The sequence below is a fragment of the Carassius auratus genome, chromosome 35 (genome assembly GCF_003368295.1).
Source record: "Carassius auratus strain Wakin chromosome 35, ASM336829v1, whole genome shotgun sequence".
Classification (NCBI taxonomy): domain Eukaryota; kingdom Metazoa; phylum Chordata; class Actinopteri; order Cypriniformes; family Cyprinidae; genus Carassius; species Carassius auratus.
The window spans coordinates 18,165,671-18,184,400 of record NC_039277.1 but is presented as its reverse complement, the minus strand read 5'-3'; the positions used below and the strand labels follow the sequence as shown (position 1 = coordinate 18,184,400).

The window sequence follows — 18,730 nt, the reverse complement described above, 5'->3', positions numbered from 1 at the left end:
AAAAGTTTAGTTGCCTATTTTAGAACTTAAAATTTTTACCATTTTTCACAACAACACATTATTTCTGAACATCTCATTACTAGCAACAAAGCCTCAAAAGGTTGTGAAAGATGCTAATGGGAATCTTTAGCAAATGCCACAGTGTCATTGGAGGGAATCAAACATGATGTCAAAAAAGGTATCTTTCTGGCGTTTTTTTTAGCAGACTAATTCATATTAAAGTCTGTTTTCCACCATAGAATAAAAAAGTTCAAAGGTGATAAACAGGATGTCACAGTTTTGACTTTATTCTGTCACTGTTTTATCTTAGGTAACATCTCACTATTCTGACTTTTTTTCCCTCTGAATTGAAAGTTTTTATCTTGTAATTCCGACTATATTTCTCACAATTCTGACTTTGTTATTATGTTTTTATTTTTTTATTTTATATTATATAGAATTTTTCATTTATTATTATTATTATTATACAGTATATTTATTTGCAAACTCAGGATTGCGAGAAAAAGGTCAGAAATTATATACATACAAACTTATAATTATGACTTTGTTTTTTCTCTCGCAATTTCTAATTTATAGCTCACAATTTGGAACTCAGACTTTTTTTTAATTGAAAGTTTATGTCTTTTCAATTCTGACTTTATATCAGAAATGACTTTATATCTCACAATTCTGAATTACAATAATAAAGAGTATAAAAGACAGAAATAGTATTCTAATATAATTAAAGGGGTCTTATATGAATAGTCATGAGAATGAGGCATTACTAATAAATGATGCAAAATAAAAGGTGCTATTTCTGAGCTGTCCTCAAATATAGCTTATTAGTCTCTATAGAATAATAGTCTATGTAAAAAGAGGAAATAGGAGAAGCAGATGAACACAAAAATAGATGAAAAGTGTTGAAATGGCAACTGGAAATGTTAAGGAAATTGCAAGATTTTATAAAATACAAACAAAACAGAGTAAGTCAAAGCAAAATTACACTAAACTTAAGTAGAGAGAAGATACAGGATAAGGATGGGTCATGCAATACTTAATTCTACACTTCACATAATAGGAATACACAATACAGGAGGATTATGTGAAATATGTCAAGTGAAGGAAACAGTTTATCATGTATTGTTAGGAATAAACAGGAAAGCAATGAACTAGAGAACCACAGAAAATAGGATGCAATGAACTTTCAATCAGCAACAAATTAAACCTAAACAAGGATTGTGATTATTGCTGTACAGTGTAAGAAAAATTACGCTGAATATTAAACCCTAAAAAACTCTACTCTAAAACTGTCATGCGACTCGCCAATCCACAGATGAAGAAGAGACTTTTGTTTTGTTTTGCGCACGTGGTGCGCGACAGACATTTATTTTGAAATGCAGTTATCCGCCAGCTAGCAAGTTTCTGAAAAAAAATAAAAATCTTCAGATAGTTGTGAGCTGATTGAATACTTTCTGTAAACGTGGACTATCCTGGATGCTAGTGATGTTATATCCATAATACAAATCACAATTAATATCAACTGTATAACAGCACTCCAGTTGTCAGTTATCATACGAATAAATACAAGTTGTCTGATCTGTTAGATTACGTTAGCTGTTAGCGGATTGGCGTCAGTCTTGGCTGTTTGACGCTCGGCAGGTAAGAAAAACAATTAGTTATGTTTATAAAGAATGTCACGTTTCACATTATTGAACCTGTTTAATAAAGATTAAGATTAAGACAAGATTGTGTCGACATCGGGCTATTTCAGTGCTAGCATGACTGCTAAACAGCTGTTGGTCGATTGATTATTATTTCCTTTCGATGATATCATTAAACGCTATTTCAGTTTTTTGTTGTTGTTTTTTTTTTAAATAAAAAATATGAATAATAAACATTTATATAATAAGTAGCTCAGAATACAATCAAATACAAAATAGCAATAACCAATCAATTACAACACTACTGAATCAACCGTAGTGTTGTATTTCATATTATTTATGATTAGTTATTAAAATAATAATAATCATCTGACAATGTTGATTTATAATAAGTGCAGTGTATGTCAATCACCTGGTAATTACGAATAATCAATCAATAAAAACAGTATTTGTTTATTTCTATTATTTAGTTATATTCTTTATAAAATAAATAAAGTAAAACTAAATAATAAGCACAGTGTATGTTAAAATCATTTAAATCTGAATAATCAATCAATAAAAACAGTATTTGTTTATTTATTATTATTAAGTTATATTTGTATAAAATAAATAAAGTGGCAATAAATAATAAGCACAGTGTATGTTAAAATAATCTAAATATGAATAATCAATCAATCAATCAATAAAAGCAGTCTTGAACCACTCTCATTAATTATTAATAACAGAAGCTGTGATTATTTAATAAAATTAATTATAGCTTATTTGTTGTCCTGTTCAGAAACACCATGAAACTCTACAGTCTGAGCGTTTTGTATAAAGGCTCGACGAAGGCCAACCTTCTGAAGGCGGCGTATGATCTATCATCATTCAGTTTCTTCCAGAGATCCAGGTGATATATCTACCAATGATTACTTTGTGCATATGTCTTTATATGCTTTTATTAAGCTACTCATTTGTTTCAGAATGCCAAAAGCTGACTGTAAAACTGTTTTTGCCTTGCAGTGTGCAGGAGTTCATGACATTCACCAGCGCACTGATTGTTGAGCGCTCAGCGTTAGGAAGCCGTGCGTCTATCAAAGAGCAAGGTCAAGATTAATTCTTATTAAATGTTTGCCACTGGCCTGATTGTAGCTGTTGTAGAGTTTAATTATAGCTTGGCTTGTTCAGGATGAAGGGCTAGTTATTAGGTTTACTGTGTAATTAAAGCTCCAAACTGATCCAGAGCCACGACAACAGAATACTAGAGATATTCAGAAATGGCATCCCACTTCAGCACTTAACCTTTAAAATAGTACTTAAGTTCATTTTTATATGACATTTTATATATAATTCCTTTGTTTTTAAATATATGGTTAGAAGTGTACTATAACAGTGTTATTTTAGTATGACTAAGACACTATTTTAGTTTTTTTTTTTTTATAATTTCAGTGTAAAAAAAACATATTTTATTTAAAAAAGAATTTATTAATACACATTTTATTTAGTGCATTTCATTAAATTAAATGTCACATTGGCATCTAGCCATATTTTTCATTTAATTTCAGTGAATTTTAAGTAACAGAATGTTTTTTAATGGTTTTTATTTTAGTTTTAGTTTTAACATTAATAACCCTGTCTGCCAAATTCATTATTTTTATTAAAACTTGTATGTCATGTATTTTTATATATTTTTACATTTTTAATTAAGTTGCAATTTTAGCATGTAAAATTATAATCAAGTATGTTTGCTTAAGTATGTTAGTCAACACCTTATAATAAATGTATTTATTTATAGCATGACAAAAGATTAAAACAACTTAAACTTGACTTAAAGTGTACTTGACGCTAAGTACGCTTAAGTTCATAGTCTTGAAAATATACTCTCTTTATGTACAATTACATGGCTTTTTATTTAAATAATATTATATTGTCTGCAAGTCTTTGTAAAATTAACTGAGATTTGAGGTGCACATTCACTACAGTTCCACACACTTCTTTTTCACAAGTGTTTGCAGTGGCTGCTCATAAAAGCCAGTGGATTCATTGTTTATTTGTTTTTCCTCGTTAGAGTACTTGTGTCACGTGTACGTGCGGAATGACAGTCTCGGTGCTGTTGTGATCGCAGACAGTGAATATCCCTCCAGAGTCTGCTTCACTTTACTTGATAAGGTGTGTCATGTTGTCTATCTATCTATCTATCTATCTATCTATCTATCTATCTATCTATCTATCTATCTATCTATCTATCTATCTATCTATCTATCCTATCAACATGCAAATAATGTTAGAAACATGCTAGTCACATGCTAATCATGCTAGAAACATGCTAGTGATATGCTAGTAAGTTGCTAATCATTCTAGCGACATGCTAGTCACTTGACAATCATGCTAGGAACATGCTAATCATGTTAGAAACATGCTAGCAGCATGCTAGTAACTTGCTAATCATGTTAACACCATGTTAGCAACATGCTAGTCACTTGCTAATCATTTTAGGTACATGCTAATCATGAAAACATGTTTAATAGCTAATCATGCTAACAACATTCTTGTGACATGCTAGTAACTGGCTAATCATGTTATCGACATGATAGTCACTTGGTAACAAAACGTGCTAGCAACATGCTAATAACTTGTTAATCATGCTATTGACTTGCTAATGACACGCTAGTCACTTGCTAGTAATGCTAGATCAACTACAGCAAGTAGCAGCAATCACTTGTTTTTTAAAACTTCTTAAACTTTTCAAACTTTTCTGGTCAGGCTTTCTCAAGCCAACTTAAAGTTTGTTTTGACAAACTTTATCTAGTTCAATATAAAAAATATTTAAATCCTTCAAAATTCAAGCTTTTAATAGTATTCTTCAATCAAATCCAATTCAGTTAGATTCAATTCAAACTACTTTAATCGTAAAAACACTTAAGTATTAAACTTCAGTCTTTTTAAACTATTTAAATAAAAGAAATACTTCAAACTTCAAGCTTTTTAAACTGCTTCAAAATTTCTGTCTTGATTTTCTCAAGCCTACATCAAACTGTCTTAGGTGTTATCTATTATAAAGACTATCAAACAAGTTTACAAAAATTTTTGATAGGAAGTATATGTAAATGAAATTTAAATGAATACTATTTAAATGCCAATTTAAATAAAAACATAATTTAAAATGTATTGTTTTAATGGTTCGGTATGACCATTTTCTCTCTCTAATGGTTTTGTGGTTGTCTTCAGGTGCTGGATGAGTTCTCCAGACAGGTCAACAGTACAGACTGGCCGTCTGGTTCTCCAGCAACCGTTCAGTACACAGCACTGGATAGCCATCTGGCTAAATACCAGGTACCTTCTGCTCGCTAATAGTGAAACTGCAAGAAAAGCCGTGTAGTGGAACGTCACTATTGTTATTCAAGGGTTTCAAGGGCGCTAGATTAGTAAACACAACACATTCATCACCCATAACAGTTTCAGTATTTCCTGTTTTACAGAATCCACGTGAGGCTGATGCTATGACCAAAGTGCAAGCAGAACTGGATGAAACCAAAATTATTTTGGTGAGCAAATAATGATGTGAACAGTGTGTATTAAAATCCACCCTTTGGGATTGTTTCACTTGCACTGATATTCCCGTACGCAGGGCGTGTAAGTGTGCTGTCATTAGACACAGAGGAGAGTTTGTTTGTCTTTAATGCGTTGGCATTTGTATGTTATATAATATGTTTCTCCAGCACAGCACAATGGAGTCGCTGCTGGAGAGAGGAGAGAAGCTGGATGATTTAGTTCAGAAATCTGAGCATCTGGGAAACCAATCAAAAGCCTTTTATAAAACGGTCAGTACTTTACATGCAAATGAAACACACGTCAGTGCGTTTTTTTTGTGTGTTTTTTTTACTGTTGTGAGCTTCATTAGTGGTGGTTTCCAAAACAATCACTCTTATTATCACTCATTTATAGCCAGTGATTTGAACACATTCTTAAACCCAAGTACTAAAGGAGCCATGAAGTGGCTTTTTTATTATTTTATACTGTTGTCTGAAATCCACTTATGACGTTCATGTGGTTTTTTTACATTCAAAAACATCAAAATAAAAACAAAGGGATATTTTCTACCCTACTTTTGAAGCCGGCTCGAGAAACGCTGGTTTTTATGTGCGTGCCGCATTGAAAACTTGGAAGTAAACGCCCACCGCTGTGATTGGATAACAGTTTTGTATTAGTAAACTAACTGTATGTGTGTCTGTTTGACAAGCTGCGTCCTTCATAGATGAAGCCATCTGTGACTTTAGACACACATACACAATCAGGACAAGTCAAGCGATCTGTAACAAAGCAATAGTGACAGTACTAATATTTTGATATAGATGCACAGCATCACTCTGTTTATATGTTATTTCCCTACAATGTCATGTGTGAATCAGTGGGCGGGGCTACAGAATTATGCATTGATATTCTACTATGGAGGCGGAGTTTAATCAATCTATGACATCATTCACTACATGACCCCTTTAAACATATCAGCTACCTTCAGGCAAGAAACCCCAAATACTGAGAGAGTTGTGTGAATAGGCTGAAGATCTGATGTAATGTTGATGTTTGTATGTTCTAGGCACGCAAGCAGAACTCGTGCTGCGAGATCATGTGATCGTGATCAAGTCTCTGATTGGACTGGACTCTTCGGCCACATCTCCTCTCTGGTTTTCTATTTTTCCCCTCTCTTTCTCTCTGTCCTGGTGTAGGCTGGTGCTTTTATCAAGCAGCAGTAATAATGAAGGCACGAAACGGCCGATCTGACGAAATACAATAACGGGCTCCGAGGGGGCTGATTTCCCATGATGCACCACACTCACTCTGCCATCGGTTTTCATGTTGTGTGAGAACTTTGTTTTCTTCTCGACGGTTCCTCAGGGTCTGGCACAAGCTCGAAACAGATCCGGATGAAGCATGGAGGGGTTCGAGTCAAACGTCCCCGCTGTGCCTTACTTGTGTGTTGATATCAAACCGCTGAATTAGCCTTATCTCAACGGAGGACATGCGAGTGAAAAAGCTGCAATCTCTGTATTTCGACTCATTATTCGGCGCCTTGTAGAGTGTACATGTAGCGTGATTTTTTTTTTTTTAAAGATGTGAAAACAGTAAATAATGTGTTAATTATTGATGTGTTCATAACATCCTGAATATTGTGTGTAAGTGACTGATCAAATTAAATGTTTGTGTGCAATTCTAATGCTTTTTCATCTTGAAGGTGTAAATACATTACTGAATGGTATTGGCTTTGGTTTCCTGCATCGAGAGTCGTGATTGCAATTTGGATTTTAATACTTAAGAAACATTCCTTCAATATGTTCAGCTGGTGGTTGATAATGTACAAGTGTCGTGGTGTTTGAGAGTAAATAATAAAGCCTTAAAGTGTGGTTTGATGTGGAATCAGCCCCCTTGATTCTCGTGCGATGGTTGTGAGTGTAAATCTGAAACTGTGTTAGTGATTGATCACATGACTCTCGCCGGACCTCTCAAATGCTGGATCCAGTCTAATGAGGCTCTGCTGCTAACAGCCTGAAGGCTCGACTCACAAATTCATCTGCTTTTTCTCTTTCTTTAAAGCTTATATCTTCATGCACAGAAGTTTGGGTAAAGCCAGGAGTATCTGGGTGAACCAGTCAAGAACATGTCCGGGTCTTATTTTATCTCAAAGTCAAAAGACACAAAACTAAATCTATTTTGGTTAAAGAAAATCTAATTTAAGACCATGTTTTTTTTTGCATTTTGACAATTAATATTTTCAATTTCCCCCCAATTAGTGATATTGACATTTTCTCACTGAATTGGCATGAGAATTAAATGTTCTTATTTTGTGAAGAAAAAAAAAAAGTTAATGCATTTTTCACATTTATAATTTTCACAATTTAATCAGAATTTATTTTGATTTTTAAAATATCATAATTAGGACCATTTATATTCTTGCATTTGGACAATTGAGAACAATTTCCTCCAATTTGTGATATCAATGACACTTTCGTCCAATTTTCTCATGAGAATTAAATGTTATTTCTAAAAAGAGAGAGAGAGAGAGAAAAAAAAGTTAATGTATTCACTCAAAAACAATTTAAAATTAGAACTTTTAAATGCTATTTTGCTTTTATTTTGAAAATCTCATAATAAGGACTTTTATATTTTTGCAGTCTGACAGTTAATAAAAGTTTTCCCCAAATTTCTCCCAATTTGTGATATTAAAGATATTTGTTCCTGACCAAATGTTCATTATAAGAGAGAGAGAGAGAGATAAAATATATATAATCATATTGGCAGAATAATTTAAGAAAAAAAAATTAAAGTCAGGGAAATGATGCTGTAGTGAGAATTTAAGGGCAATTTTTTTTTTTTTTGTGAAATGACCCAGACATGTTTTTTGTTTTTTTTTTTCCTGTGGGATTCAGTGAGTGTGTCTGTCCCAGCCGGCACGAGAGGAAGGTTTTGTGTGATTAACATGTTGAACTGGAGAATCTGTACATCTAAAACTCATCACTATGACATGCTCAGACACTAAAGTTGTGCTTTTTATACATTCATTTGAGAGCGTCGTGTGTGTAGACGTTTATGTTCAGTGAAGCACAGGAAACATGACAGTGTTACATTGATATCTAAATGAGTGTGTGTTCAATCTGTGTGCTTCTATCTGCCCTCAGCAATGTCCTGTCAAGTTACACTTCACGTCTACTAACTAACCCACTAATGATGTAGTGTGAACACATTTGAGGTGCCTTTTTCTGGTAATTGCTAAATCAAACCGACTCATTTATGAAGAACACAAGCATTAAGTGATGTCTCAAACTAGTTGTTCCCCTTCACATACTCTTTAATTGTACTAATATTGAATATGTTGATTAATAAATACTTGGCATTAACAAAACATGCCTTTCATTGTTTTCCATCCAATAACCTGCATCACAGCGAGTCATGTGATCAAATGAGTAGTTGATGTCAAAATCAAATTACAACTCCATTTCTGCATTTAATACGGATATAAAAGCATTCTGTTAAAAGGTTTATATCAGCTGACAAACTACTGTAAATGTACTGGTTTTTTAAGTACTTATAAACAGTCAAATACTGATTTAACTTCTAAGTAAAAAGACATTATATTTAATTAAGCCTATTTTTGAGGACTTTTTGCGGTGATACTTTTAATTTTCTCCCTGAATTCTTATGAGAACTATATGTAAAAACCAAAAATGAACCCATGTTATTAAAAATAATAAAACATGTTGATGCATTCTTTCGACAATGATTATATTATTGGGTTTATATAATTATATAGTATTAAAAATATACATTTGTAAGTATTTTGTGGTGTAAATCAACTGAAAACACGTTTAAGCACCCAACCTTTATAAACCAAATGTATTAATGAAAACATGATATTACATGTTCAATATTCACCAAAATCACTTCACACAAGCAGTGAGACAGGAATCCTCATCTCATGCATGTCTGATTCTGAAGGACTTTATAATTTCGATGACAATATTTATGATCAGGATGACAGTCTCGGTTCAACTAGTTCTGTCAAGATTCAATCCCATCCCAGTGTCTCTCAGGCTTTTGTGATGTTAGGATTTTCCAGCCTTCTTTTCACGCTTCTTCCTCGTGTAACGAAAACTCTTCAGTGGATTTTTGCCTCTGGAATTCTTCTGCAAACGCAACACAAATAAAAACCGTATTCATTCAGAGCGCTATTAGAAGATCTGTTTTTAAAGTGATTATTGTTAACTAAAAGCATACAAATGACTTGTAATAAACGTTAACTGCAATAAAATATATTACACAAATTATATAAATATACCAAATACATTTAATGTATTTCTAATTTTTGTTTCAAGTTTAAGTACTAAAATTATAAACTAAAATAAAAAGTACACACTAATGTAATTGAAAAAACTTTAAAACTTAAAATGATTTTTTCTTTTAGTACTAAAATAATGATAATATAAACTAGAATAAGAATTAAATAAAATTGTATAAATGACAACACAACTAAATGAATAAAACTTACTAAAAATAAAATTGTCATGAGAATAAAAATGTATAAATACAAAGTAATATAATTGACAACAACAAAATACAACTAAAACTAATAAATAATAAATACTAATAAATAATTATCTTAATGATTTGTCATTTTTGTTTAAAGCTGAAGTACTAAAATAATAAAAATGTAATATAATAATAAACTAGAATAAGAACTCATAAATACAAACTAATAAATGACAACACAACAAAATGAATAAAACTTTTTTTTTTAAAGTGAAAACAATACAAAAAACCTAATTCAAAAACAAAAAGCACAATCAATAATCACATTGCTGCTCAACTCTATTAACCAAAATGCCATTATTATATCAATATGAAAATAAAATGGTGACAAACTTATTCATTTAAAAAAAATGTAAGTAAATGATTTGTATTCTAACCTTAAAGTTAAAGATAAAATTTAAAAAATATTTTCAAAATTAAGCTGCAATAAAATCAAAAATATAAAAATTACATGAAAACTTAAAACTAGAATAAAAACTAAAATTGATCAAAAATAAACAAAACTCTGCCCCGTTCAAGTAAATGAAGCATCTCACCTTAAAGCTGCTCAGCATCACGCCGCCTGCTTTAATCTTCTTTTTCTTCCGTCGTTTCAGAGGATTGACGAGACTCTTCAGCGCCGTCGGGACTGAATCAGACATGAAAATGTGTTTAGAACATCTGTGTGTCTTTGTGTGCTGTATAAAGATGAATAACAAGGCAGCGAGTCCTTACTCAGGTAATCCGGCACGTTCTTCAGGTGAGGTTTGATGACGGCGGGGTGAAGGTCTTTATCGTGTCGCAGCAGCTGCAGGTCTCTGGGATTGTCTTCGAAGTACGTCTGTCACACACAAACACCAATCATTCGACACGACGAGAGGTGAAGCGCTTCAAACCAAGCAGGTTTAAAGAGCCCAAACCTTGAGTTTCTCTGAATTGAGCAGCTCCTGTTTGATCTCCTTCAGTCTGGCCTCCTTCACCGCCTGCTTCGTCACCGATCGCATGGCATCCTGGGAAAATTAAAGCACATGAGAGACTCCTGAGTCAGCCGAAAGCACAAACACAGCTTCAGTGCAGCGTGAGGACACAAACATACCCGACATCTGTATCTGAAGCCCTCGATTTCCTCCATTCTGAACCCGTACGGCTTCAAAACACTGTCATGTGTGACGTCTGGAAACAGACGAGGGAGTTTAATGCATCATTCTTTCCTGCTGCATTTACATCAAATAATAATAACACAATACATATTGAAAAGATAAAGGGCTCATATTCTACACAATACCTGCATTTCTTTTTTTTATGTTAAAGCACCAAGATTCCAATACAGTAGTTGCCGAGCAACACACAAATGTAAACAAACGTGGCTCAGCCAATCAGAATCAAGGAGCGGAATTCTCAGTTTTACAATAGAATATTAAACTCAGAAGAATAAAAGCAAGCCAAATCGGAGTTTTCTGAAAACTATTTTTACCTCCAGTAAGAGCGTTTTCGACCTCGGCGAGCATTTCAAGCTCTGTGTGGGATATGAAGGACAGCGCAGAGCCCGGGTTGTCCGCACGAGCCGTTCTACAGAGAAGCGGGAAAAAAAATCAGTGTTGTTATTATTGACTAAAACTATTAGAAATGTTTTTTTTATTAGATTGGAACAGAGCTGAGAATAATACATACTGTATGTGACCCTGGACAACAAAACCAGCATTAAGTGTCAATTAGTTTTTATTGAGGTTTATGCATCATCTGAAAGCTGAATAAATAACTTTCCATTGATAGCCTATGGTTTGTTATGATCGGACAATATTTGGCAGAGATACTACGTTTTGAAAATGAATTCTTAGCAATGCATATTACTAATCAAAAATTAGGTTTTGATATGTTTACAGTAGGAAATTCACAAAATATCTTCATGGAACATCATCTTTACTTAATATCCTAATGATTTTTGGCATAAAAGAAAAATCGATAATTTTGAGTTTTTTTGGTTATTGCTACAAATATAACCCAGAGACTTCAGACTGCTTTTGTGCTCCAGGGACACATTTAAATTGAGAAATTAAGTTCAAGTTGAAGTAATAAAATTATTTAAATGAACTTGAAATAGTTATATTTACAATATACAAATAAAAAATATAAACATAAAATCCAAATTCAAAATATGAATAAAAATACAGTTTGAACTGAGATTTGAGAGGCCACATCAAAGAGCATCAAAACAGCATTTATTGTTTGAATTTCCTCTTAAAATGAATAGAATTTGAAAGCAGAGACTGTTTCTTAAGTCTAAGGGCATAACGGGAGGCGTATAATGTATATCATGTCTGAAACTGTATTCACGCAGACTTAAAGCTCGATCTTGGGATTTAAGAACTGAAGATCTATGAAACGAGGAGTCTTCTGAACTGATTTTCTACAGCAGTAATACTTCAGCACACCTGCCGACGCGGTGGATGTAGGACTCCACTGAAGCGGGGAAATCAAAGTTGATCACATTAGACACGTTGTGGAAGTCGATTCCTCTGGAAACGCCATATTCCTTGTCTTTTCCTCTGGAGGGAAAAACAACAATAGCATTCATATTTAAAAAAACACAAATAGTTTTCAACACCCCAGACTTTTTTTAAGAGAAGACAGAATAATATTTAATGTTCGAATGTTTTGTGCATTACTTCTTTTTCTTCTTTCCTTTCTCCTGGGTTTTCTGGGAACGTCGAGCGGGATTCTCCAGGCCCTGTTCGTCGGTGGCGATGATGTAATTGTAGAAGCCTTGATTAAACTGACTGATAATGTGACATCTGAAAAACACAAGACATACACAGCATAAAAACAGCATTTGCTACACATTTAACATCTACAATCTGATGTATCGGAGTTATTCACAGCAAAGTAGTAATTCTAGATATTAGTGGTTAATATTATTTTACTCCAACCTCATGCCTTGCTTACATCAGCAGGAGAGAAAAAGGTTTATCAGAAGAGAATATAGTTATAACTTTTCATATTATTTAAACAAATACTAAACTTTTTCTGTAGAATAAATATTTTTCTATTTATGATTTACTTTTTGTTTCGGTTTCTTTCTTAGTAATTTTGGTGCTTCAACTTTATTTGTTACAAAAATATTTTTAATAATAATCCTGGAAGTGACTTTACACCAGTGTTAAGTTTCACAGTTTTAGTTCATATTTTGAATTTTATTTTCTATTTTCTGACTTTAATTTTAGTCTTTAGAATTTTTGTTGTATGTTTTTGCAATTTTTGTGTATATACACATATATATACACACATACACATACATATATATACACTAGGGCTGAACGATATATCGCTATCGTATCTATATCTAGATATGAACTTTCAAGATATTAATATCGGAAAAAGCAACGATATAGACGATATAGATTTCCCCTCTCCGCGCACGCCATGCATACAACTCTGGCAGTCACAACAAACATCAGTTTTACGAGTGCCCTTGACTGCACCGCTAAAGCCAGCACGTGCACACTAGGGACGTGAGAACTATATTGTGAGAGGGGTGAGGGGCGGCGTTTCAATGGTGACGCGTCATTGCTTGTCACGTGACACACCGCAGCAGCAACAGCGCTGAATGAATGATGCTCTGCTTTTATATCATATTATAACAAATGTGTTAGTTATGGCATGAAATATCTGATATTCCGATTGTCAAATACATGCAAGTGGAAATATATTGTTGTTTAAACACCTTTATAACGATCGAGTGAGTTGAGCTGTATGCGCGATGGGTGCCACCGTGTTAGTTTGTGCCGCAGACGCAGTTCAGAGAATCGGATCTGTTGGATTTACAACCTCTATGTTTACAACATGTCAATTCATCCACTTCTACCGAAATACTTAAAAGTAAGTGGCTGGTGAACTGGGAATAGAATAGAGTAAACGCTGAAGTTACTTACACAATGTGTATCTGATATGAAAAACGTGTCGAATTATAATGGAAAGGATTATTATTACCTCTTCCATAGACATCAGTGTGTATTTTATGTATTGTTTTTTAGTACTTATGTGAATTTATTTGTTTGGAAACTAAAATAAACAGTATGTGGTTGAAAACACTGAAAAGTTGCGACCTCTTCGTCTGGCGCGAATGATTTCAATGTAAAGACGCGTTTACGTGCGTCTGGAGGTCTCGAGTTATGAAAAGGACCATTGCAAGCTGAGAGCGACTGGCTTTGTGGTGGAAATTGGCAGTAATACCCCAACCTTGCGCAGCTGTACCTGAGTGTCCCTGGGACATCAGTGCGGTGTCTTCTCAACAGCTGGACATATAGTGAATAAAAAACGCTCGGCTCTGGACTCCGAAAATGTTGATCGACTTGTTTTCCTGTCCAATAAATTTGTAATGGCCTTATTTTTGCCTTTTTGCGCATCACAATATGTCTACCTAGTGTCAGTTACGTTCAATAAAAAACACACATGGCCTGTTCTCAAGTCCATTTAAAGTTTAATTTTAACATTTTTTTTAAAATAGATTGAATCATTATTAAAAATAATCTTGGAGATTTTTGAATTACCTAAATCATAAATGAAGCCTGCAGTGATGTTTTTCTTTTGTTATGGCAGCCGTCCCCTCTGCATATATATTTTTTTGACAATGTTGCACTCCTGTTGCCGTTTGTTATTCTTCACGAAACTTCATGCCAATAAATAAGAAATATTGCTGACTTGTGCGTTTCCAGCGCTCTCTTTACGTTCGTCCGTTATTTGACGTTGAAAAAGGAAACCTTTTTTTTTTTTTTTTTTAAGACATGAATTGATTTTACAATCGATTCAATGAACACTTATGTCTTAAAAATCGAAAATGATTTTTTCACAAAAGTGACAGCACTAGCTCTGAGCGCGCCTGTCTCTGGCCGCCCCCCCAGCCCCCCCTTTTCACATGTCTATGCACACTGTACAGAGACGGCAGACAAATTAGGAAGAAAGAAATGAGTGCGGGAGATAATGCGGCCGGTGGCAGTGCAGAATATGACTGAGCCGAAACATAAATCATCTTCCATAATTTGGAAGTATTTTGGATTCAGAAAAGACAATGTAAACCAGAGTGACGTGTTGTGCAGGTCGTGCTTAGCAAAAGAACATGTAGTCATTATCGTATCGATATCGAGATATCTGGCATGAAAATCGAGATATTTCCATATCGTTCACCCCTAATATACACACACATTTTTTTTACTATTATTAATCTTAGCTGTTAAAGTAAATTAATGTGTGAAATTTTCTAACTAAAAATGTTTTTTTTTTAATGCAATTTTATATAATGTACTGAAACTTTACTTTAAAAAGCAACATTTCTTTTTTATAGGTTATTATTTTTATATAATAATCTTGCAGATAGTGCAGCAATGACCCCCTGCAGCTTTAATAATAAAGTAATCAGATTATAGTCTGATTCCTGGCTCACCTGGAGTGAATGGGCAGCTCAGAGTTCAGGACACACGCAGGGATGCTGAACTGCTCCAAAAACAGCTTGAGCCGGTAACAGCGGTCCACATCTCTGACGAACACCAGCGACTTCCCTTGAACCAGGCCGAGCTTCAGGAGGGTGTAGATGAGCAGGAACTTGTCCTCCTCCTCACATCGGACGCTGTACTGCTGGAGCTGAGAGCTGTCGGGCAGCTGAGATCCCTGGAGCTTCAGCATGACCTGCGACAGACGGAGGATAAGCGTCAGATCCAGCCGATCACACCAGCTGCTGGCGCTGACGCCGCTGCACTCACGGGATTGTGGAGAACCAGCTCCTTCAGGGCCTGGACGTCGTCGTTCAGCGTCGCAGACATGAGGAACGCCTGGTAGATCTTGGGTAAGTGACTGCAGAGGTGAACACAGACAGATACTAGATGCTGCAGCTCTAGCAGGGATGCTACATTTAATAAAAGTTGTATTTAATACCACAAAACCAGACATTAGGGTCAATTGTCGAAATTGAGATGTGCACATCATCTGAAAGCTGAATGAATACGCTTTCTTTGATGTATTGTTTGTTAGGATCGGACCATATTTGGCTGAGATACAACTATTTGAAAATCTGGAATCTGAGGGTGCAAAAAAAACCCCACTAAATATTGAGAAAATCATCTTTAAAGTTGTCCAAATTGATTCTTAACAATGCATATTATTAAACAAAAATTACATTTTGAGATTTGGGTAGGAAATGTACTAAATATCTTCATGGACATGATCTTTAATTAATATCCTAATTATTTTTGGCATAGAAGAAAAATTTACAATTTTGACCCATACAGTGTTTTTTTTGGCGATTGCTACACTGGTTTTGTGCTCCAAGCTCACATATTTGTTTTCAGCATACACTGACAAAATAATCTTGATTTCAGGATATTTAGACATTTTTCATAAAAGGAAGACTTTTTGTTGTTTTTTGCAATGCATGCATTATTTAATGCAAATCATCTAGATTTTTGAGACCTAGTTTTTATGTAATAAAATTAAAAAAAAGTTTGATGTATTTACCTCTACAAAACTTGCAGGACATGGTATTTTCTGTAATCTAAGTCAACTTTTTTATCATCTAAAATGTGCTATGACTTATATACTACAATTAATTTGGTGCACGCAAAACATGCATGAACTGCATGGATTTGTGCTGAATGTGCCCAGGTTTATTTCTGCATTTCACTTTCGGTCTCACATTAAATTAATGCCTCTATGATTTATGCTTGCTTTATCCTTCTATGTATTCATTTCTGTTCTGAATACGGTTGAATTTAAAGATCTTATTGTGGAATGATGGGAACTAAAATACATGCTTATAATGTGTGCAACTGTTCCATTTTAAAATGCAATATTGACACATGACTTATTTCTCTCAACAATCCAGTTTTGACTCTATTTGTTTTCTGGAAAATATGGTATTACCATAGGTAATAAAGCTAACAAGACATGCAGGTGATGTGTGTCTCATGCGGTTTTGATGAGAACGTACCACAGCAGGCTTTTAAGGTCTGCTTCAAACCCAAAGGAGAAGAGTAGATCAGCCTCGTCGATGACCAGCATCTCTAATGAAGTCTGAAGCTGCAGGTTCTGGGCGTTGATGTGGGCTTGAACTCGGGACGGTGTGCCCACCACAATGTCCGGCTTCTCCATTAAAATCGGCCTGTAAAAAAGATTTCATCACACTCTTAAGAGACTTAAGAGCTTAAATGAGTTTCAAACAATTCCTCAATTCACTTGGTTTAGGGTAATCATTAACCAAATCTATTAAAAACTGAAATAAAGCTAAAAAAATCAATTAAATACAATTATGCATTGCCAACTAACTAAAATAAGTTTAAATAATAAATTACTAACTTAAATTTTTTTTAACCTAAATAGTAGTATTTGTTAAAAAACTAAAACTAAGAAAAATGACAAAAGGAACGTGTCAAAATGACTAAAACTTAATAAAAATATTTGACTGTGGTACTGACTTCTGTGCCGATATATCTGCCTTCCCGGAGATGTCGGCCACGCGCACGTCTCTGCTGCAGAACGCAGTGAGCTGTCGGATCATGCTCTGGACCTGCTGACCCAGTTCTTTGGTCGGGACCAGGACTAGAGCTCTGACGGCCTGCTCACGTACAGTCTGGACAACACAATGAACTGTGTGTTATATATGTGACCTGACTCCTCTGTCATCCAGGCCAGAGAGAGCGTAAATAACGTGTCACCTGTTTAGACGTGAGGATTCTTTGGATGAGGGGGATCGCGTAGGCTGCGGTTTTCCCTGATCCGGTTCGAGCTCGGGCCAGCAGATCTTTCCCCTCGAGCGCCAGCGGGATGGCTTTCTCCTGGATGAGGGTGGGCTGAGACCAGCCTAAATCAGCCAGAGCCTGAGAGAGAAACAAACACAGCTTCATCCCAATCACAAGTGGACAGCACTCAAAAATAATCGCAAAAAATGTGTTTGATTTGTGAAACCAACATGCAAAATTCATGAGAAATTAAATTGTTACAAATGTACTCACTTTAATTAATTATATATATATATATATATATAATTTTATTATGTATATTAAATTATAAATATTTTTTAAAAAGAAATGTAAATGATTATTTGCGCACACATATATACACTTATATATATATATATATATATACACATATATATATATATACATATGTATGTATGTATGTGTGTGTGTGTGTGTGTGTGTGTAAATAATCATTTACATTTTTTATTTACTAATTCATTAGCTGTCCTTAAACAACAGTTGTTTTTTTCTTGTATAACAGCAAATAATCAGAGTTTTATTGTTTTACAAACGTTACAGTATTCGACCAGGAACTATAATAACCACATAACTAAATATAAGAATGGCATTTATGGGAAACATCTTTACAAAGAACGAATCGTTGGCATAGATCCTAATAAAATATATATCCTAATAAAATTAATACAATATCACGTTACTCGTATATCATGTAACGACAGTGCCGATGTTAGCATAAAAACATGATGTAACCGCATTCAAACTGCACTAAAACAACTGATGATAGCATTTCGAGGTAGACAGACTTTGTATTATTAGCACGACTGTTTTATTTTACCTTTAATACTCGATCATCTAAACCCATCTCATGAAAGTGTACACTGCCTTCCTCCATCTTCACACGTGTGTTTGCGCACAGACGAGCGAGACATTAATCCCCGCCGCGTCTCAGCGCCACCCGCGGTACCGGAGGAGAACTGCAGGTCAAACCACACGACGTCACTTTCACACAAATTCAAACGCCTAATAAGAAAAGCAAAGTCTAAAAATCAATCCAAGAATTTTTGCGTCACATTTAACGTTTTTGTCCGGTCTTAAATAGTGTATTTATAACCAAACGCAGTTTAAGGCGTTTCACCTGCAGTTACGCGGACTGACCGCTTGATGCCGCTGTTGTGAAACGCCCTGACAGAAGACAAACAAAAGCACTAACGTGGAGGAAAAACAGACACCGAACGCAAAATCCAGGTGAGTTTCACCTTTAAAACGCCGATGCACATTAACAAACACCTCTGTTAATAGATAAGT

The 18,730-nt window shown here is 34.5% G+C and overlaps 2 protein-coding genes across 2 annotated transcripts; one reads left to right on the top strand and one right to left on the bottom strand.

Annotated features, from left to right (window-relative positions):
- The first annotated feature begins 1,369 nt into the window (after positions 1–1,369).
- Positions 1,370–7,709, top strand: LOC113054738 (synaptobrevin homolog YKT6). The gene is made up of 8 exons (XM_026220505.1): positions 1,370–1,638; positions 2,419–2,529; positions 2,643–2,725; positions 3,688–3,788; positions 4,848–4,952; positions 5,099–5,164; positions 5,339–5,440; positions 6,217–7,709. The coding sequence occupies exons 2-8, from the start codon at positions 2,426–2,428 to the stop codon at positions 6,250–6,252; spliced, it is 597 nt and encodes a 198-aa protein (XP_026076290.1). The 5' UTR covers positions 1,370–1,638; positions 2,419–2,425; the 3' UTR covers positions 6,253–7,709.
- A 1,270-nt stretch (positions 7,710–8,979) lies between these two features.
- On the bottom strand, positions 8,980–18,392 carry LOC113054737 (probable ATP-dependent RNA helicase DDX56). The gene is made up of 14 exons (XM_026220504.1): positions 18,261–18,392; positions 17,381–17,542; positions 17,141–17,295; positions 16,657–16,827; positions 15,434–15,524; positions 15,118–15,359; positions 12,347–12,472; positions 12,113–12,226; positions 11,155–11,249; positions 10,777–10,853; positions 10,601–10,690; positions 10,416–10,521; positions 10,238–10,329; positions 8,980–9,298 (listed from the first exon to the last, which is right to left on the bottom strand). Exons 1-14 carry the CDS (start codon positions 18,315–18,317, stop codon positions 9,218–9,220), a joined length of 1,659 nt encoding a protein of 552 aa, XP_026076289.1. The 5' UTR covers positions 18,318–18,392; the 3' UTR covers positions 8,980–9,217.
- Between the last annotated feature and the right edge of the window lie 338 nt (positions 18,393–18,730).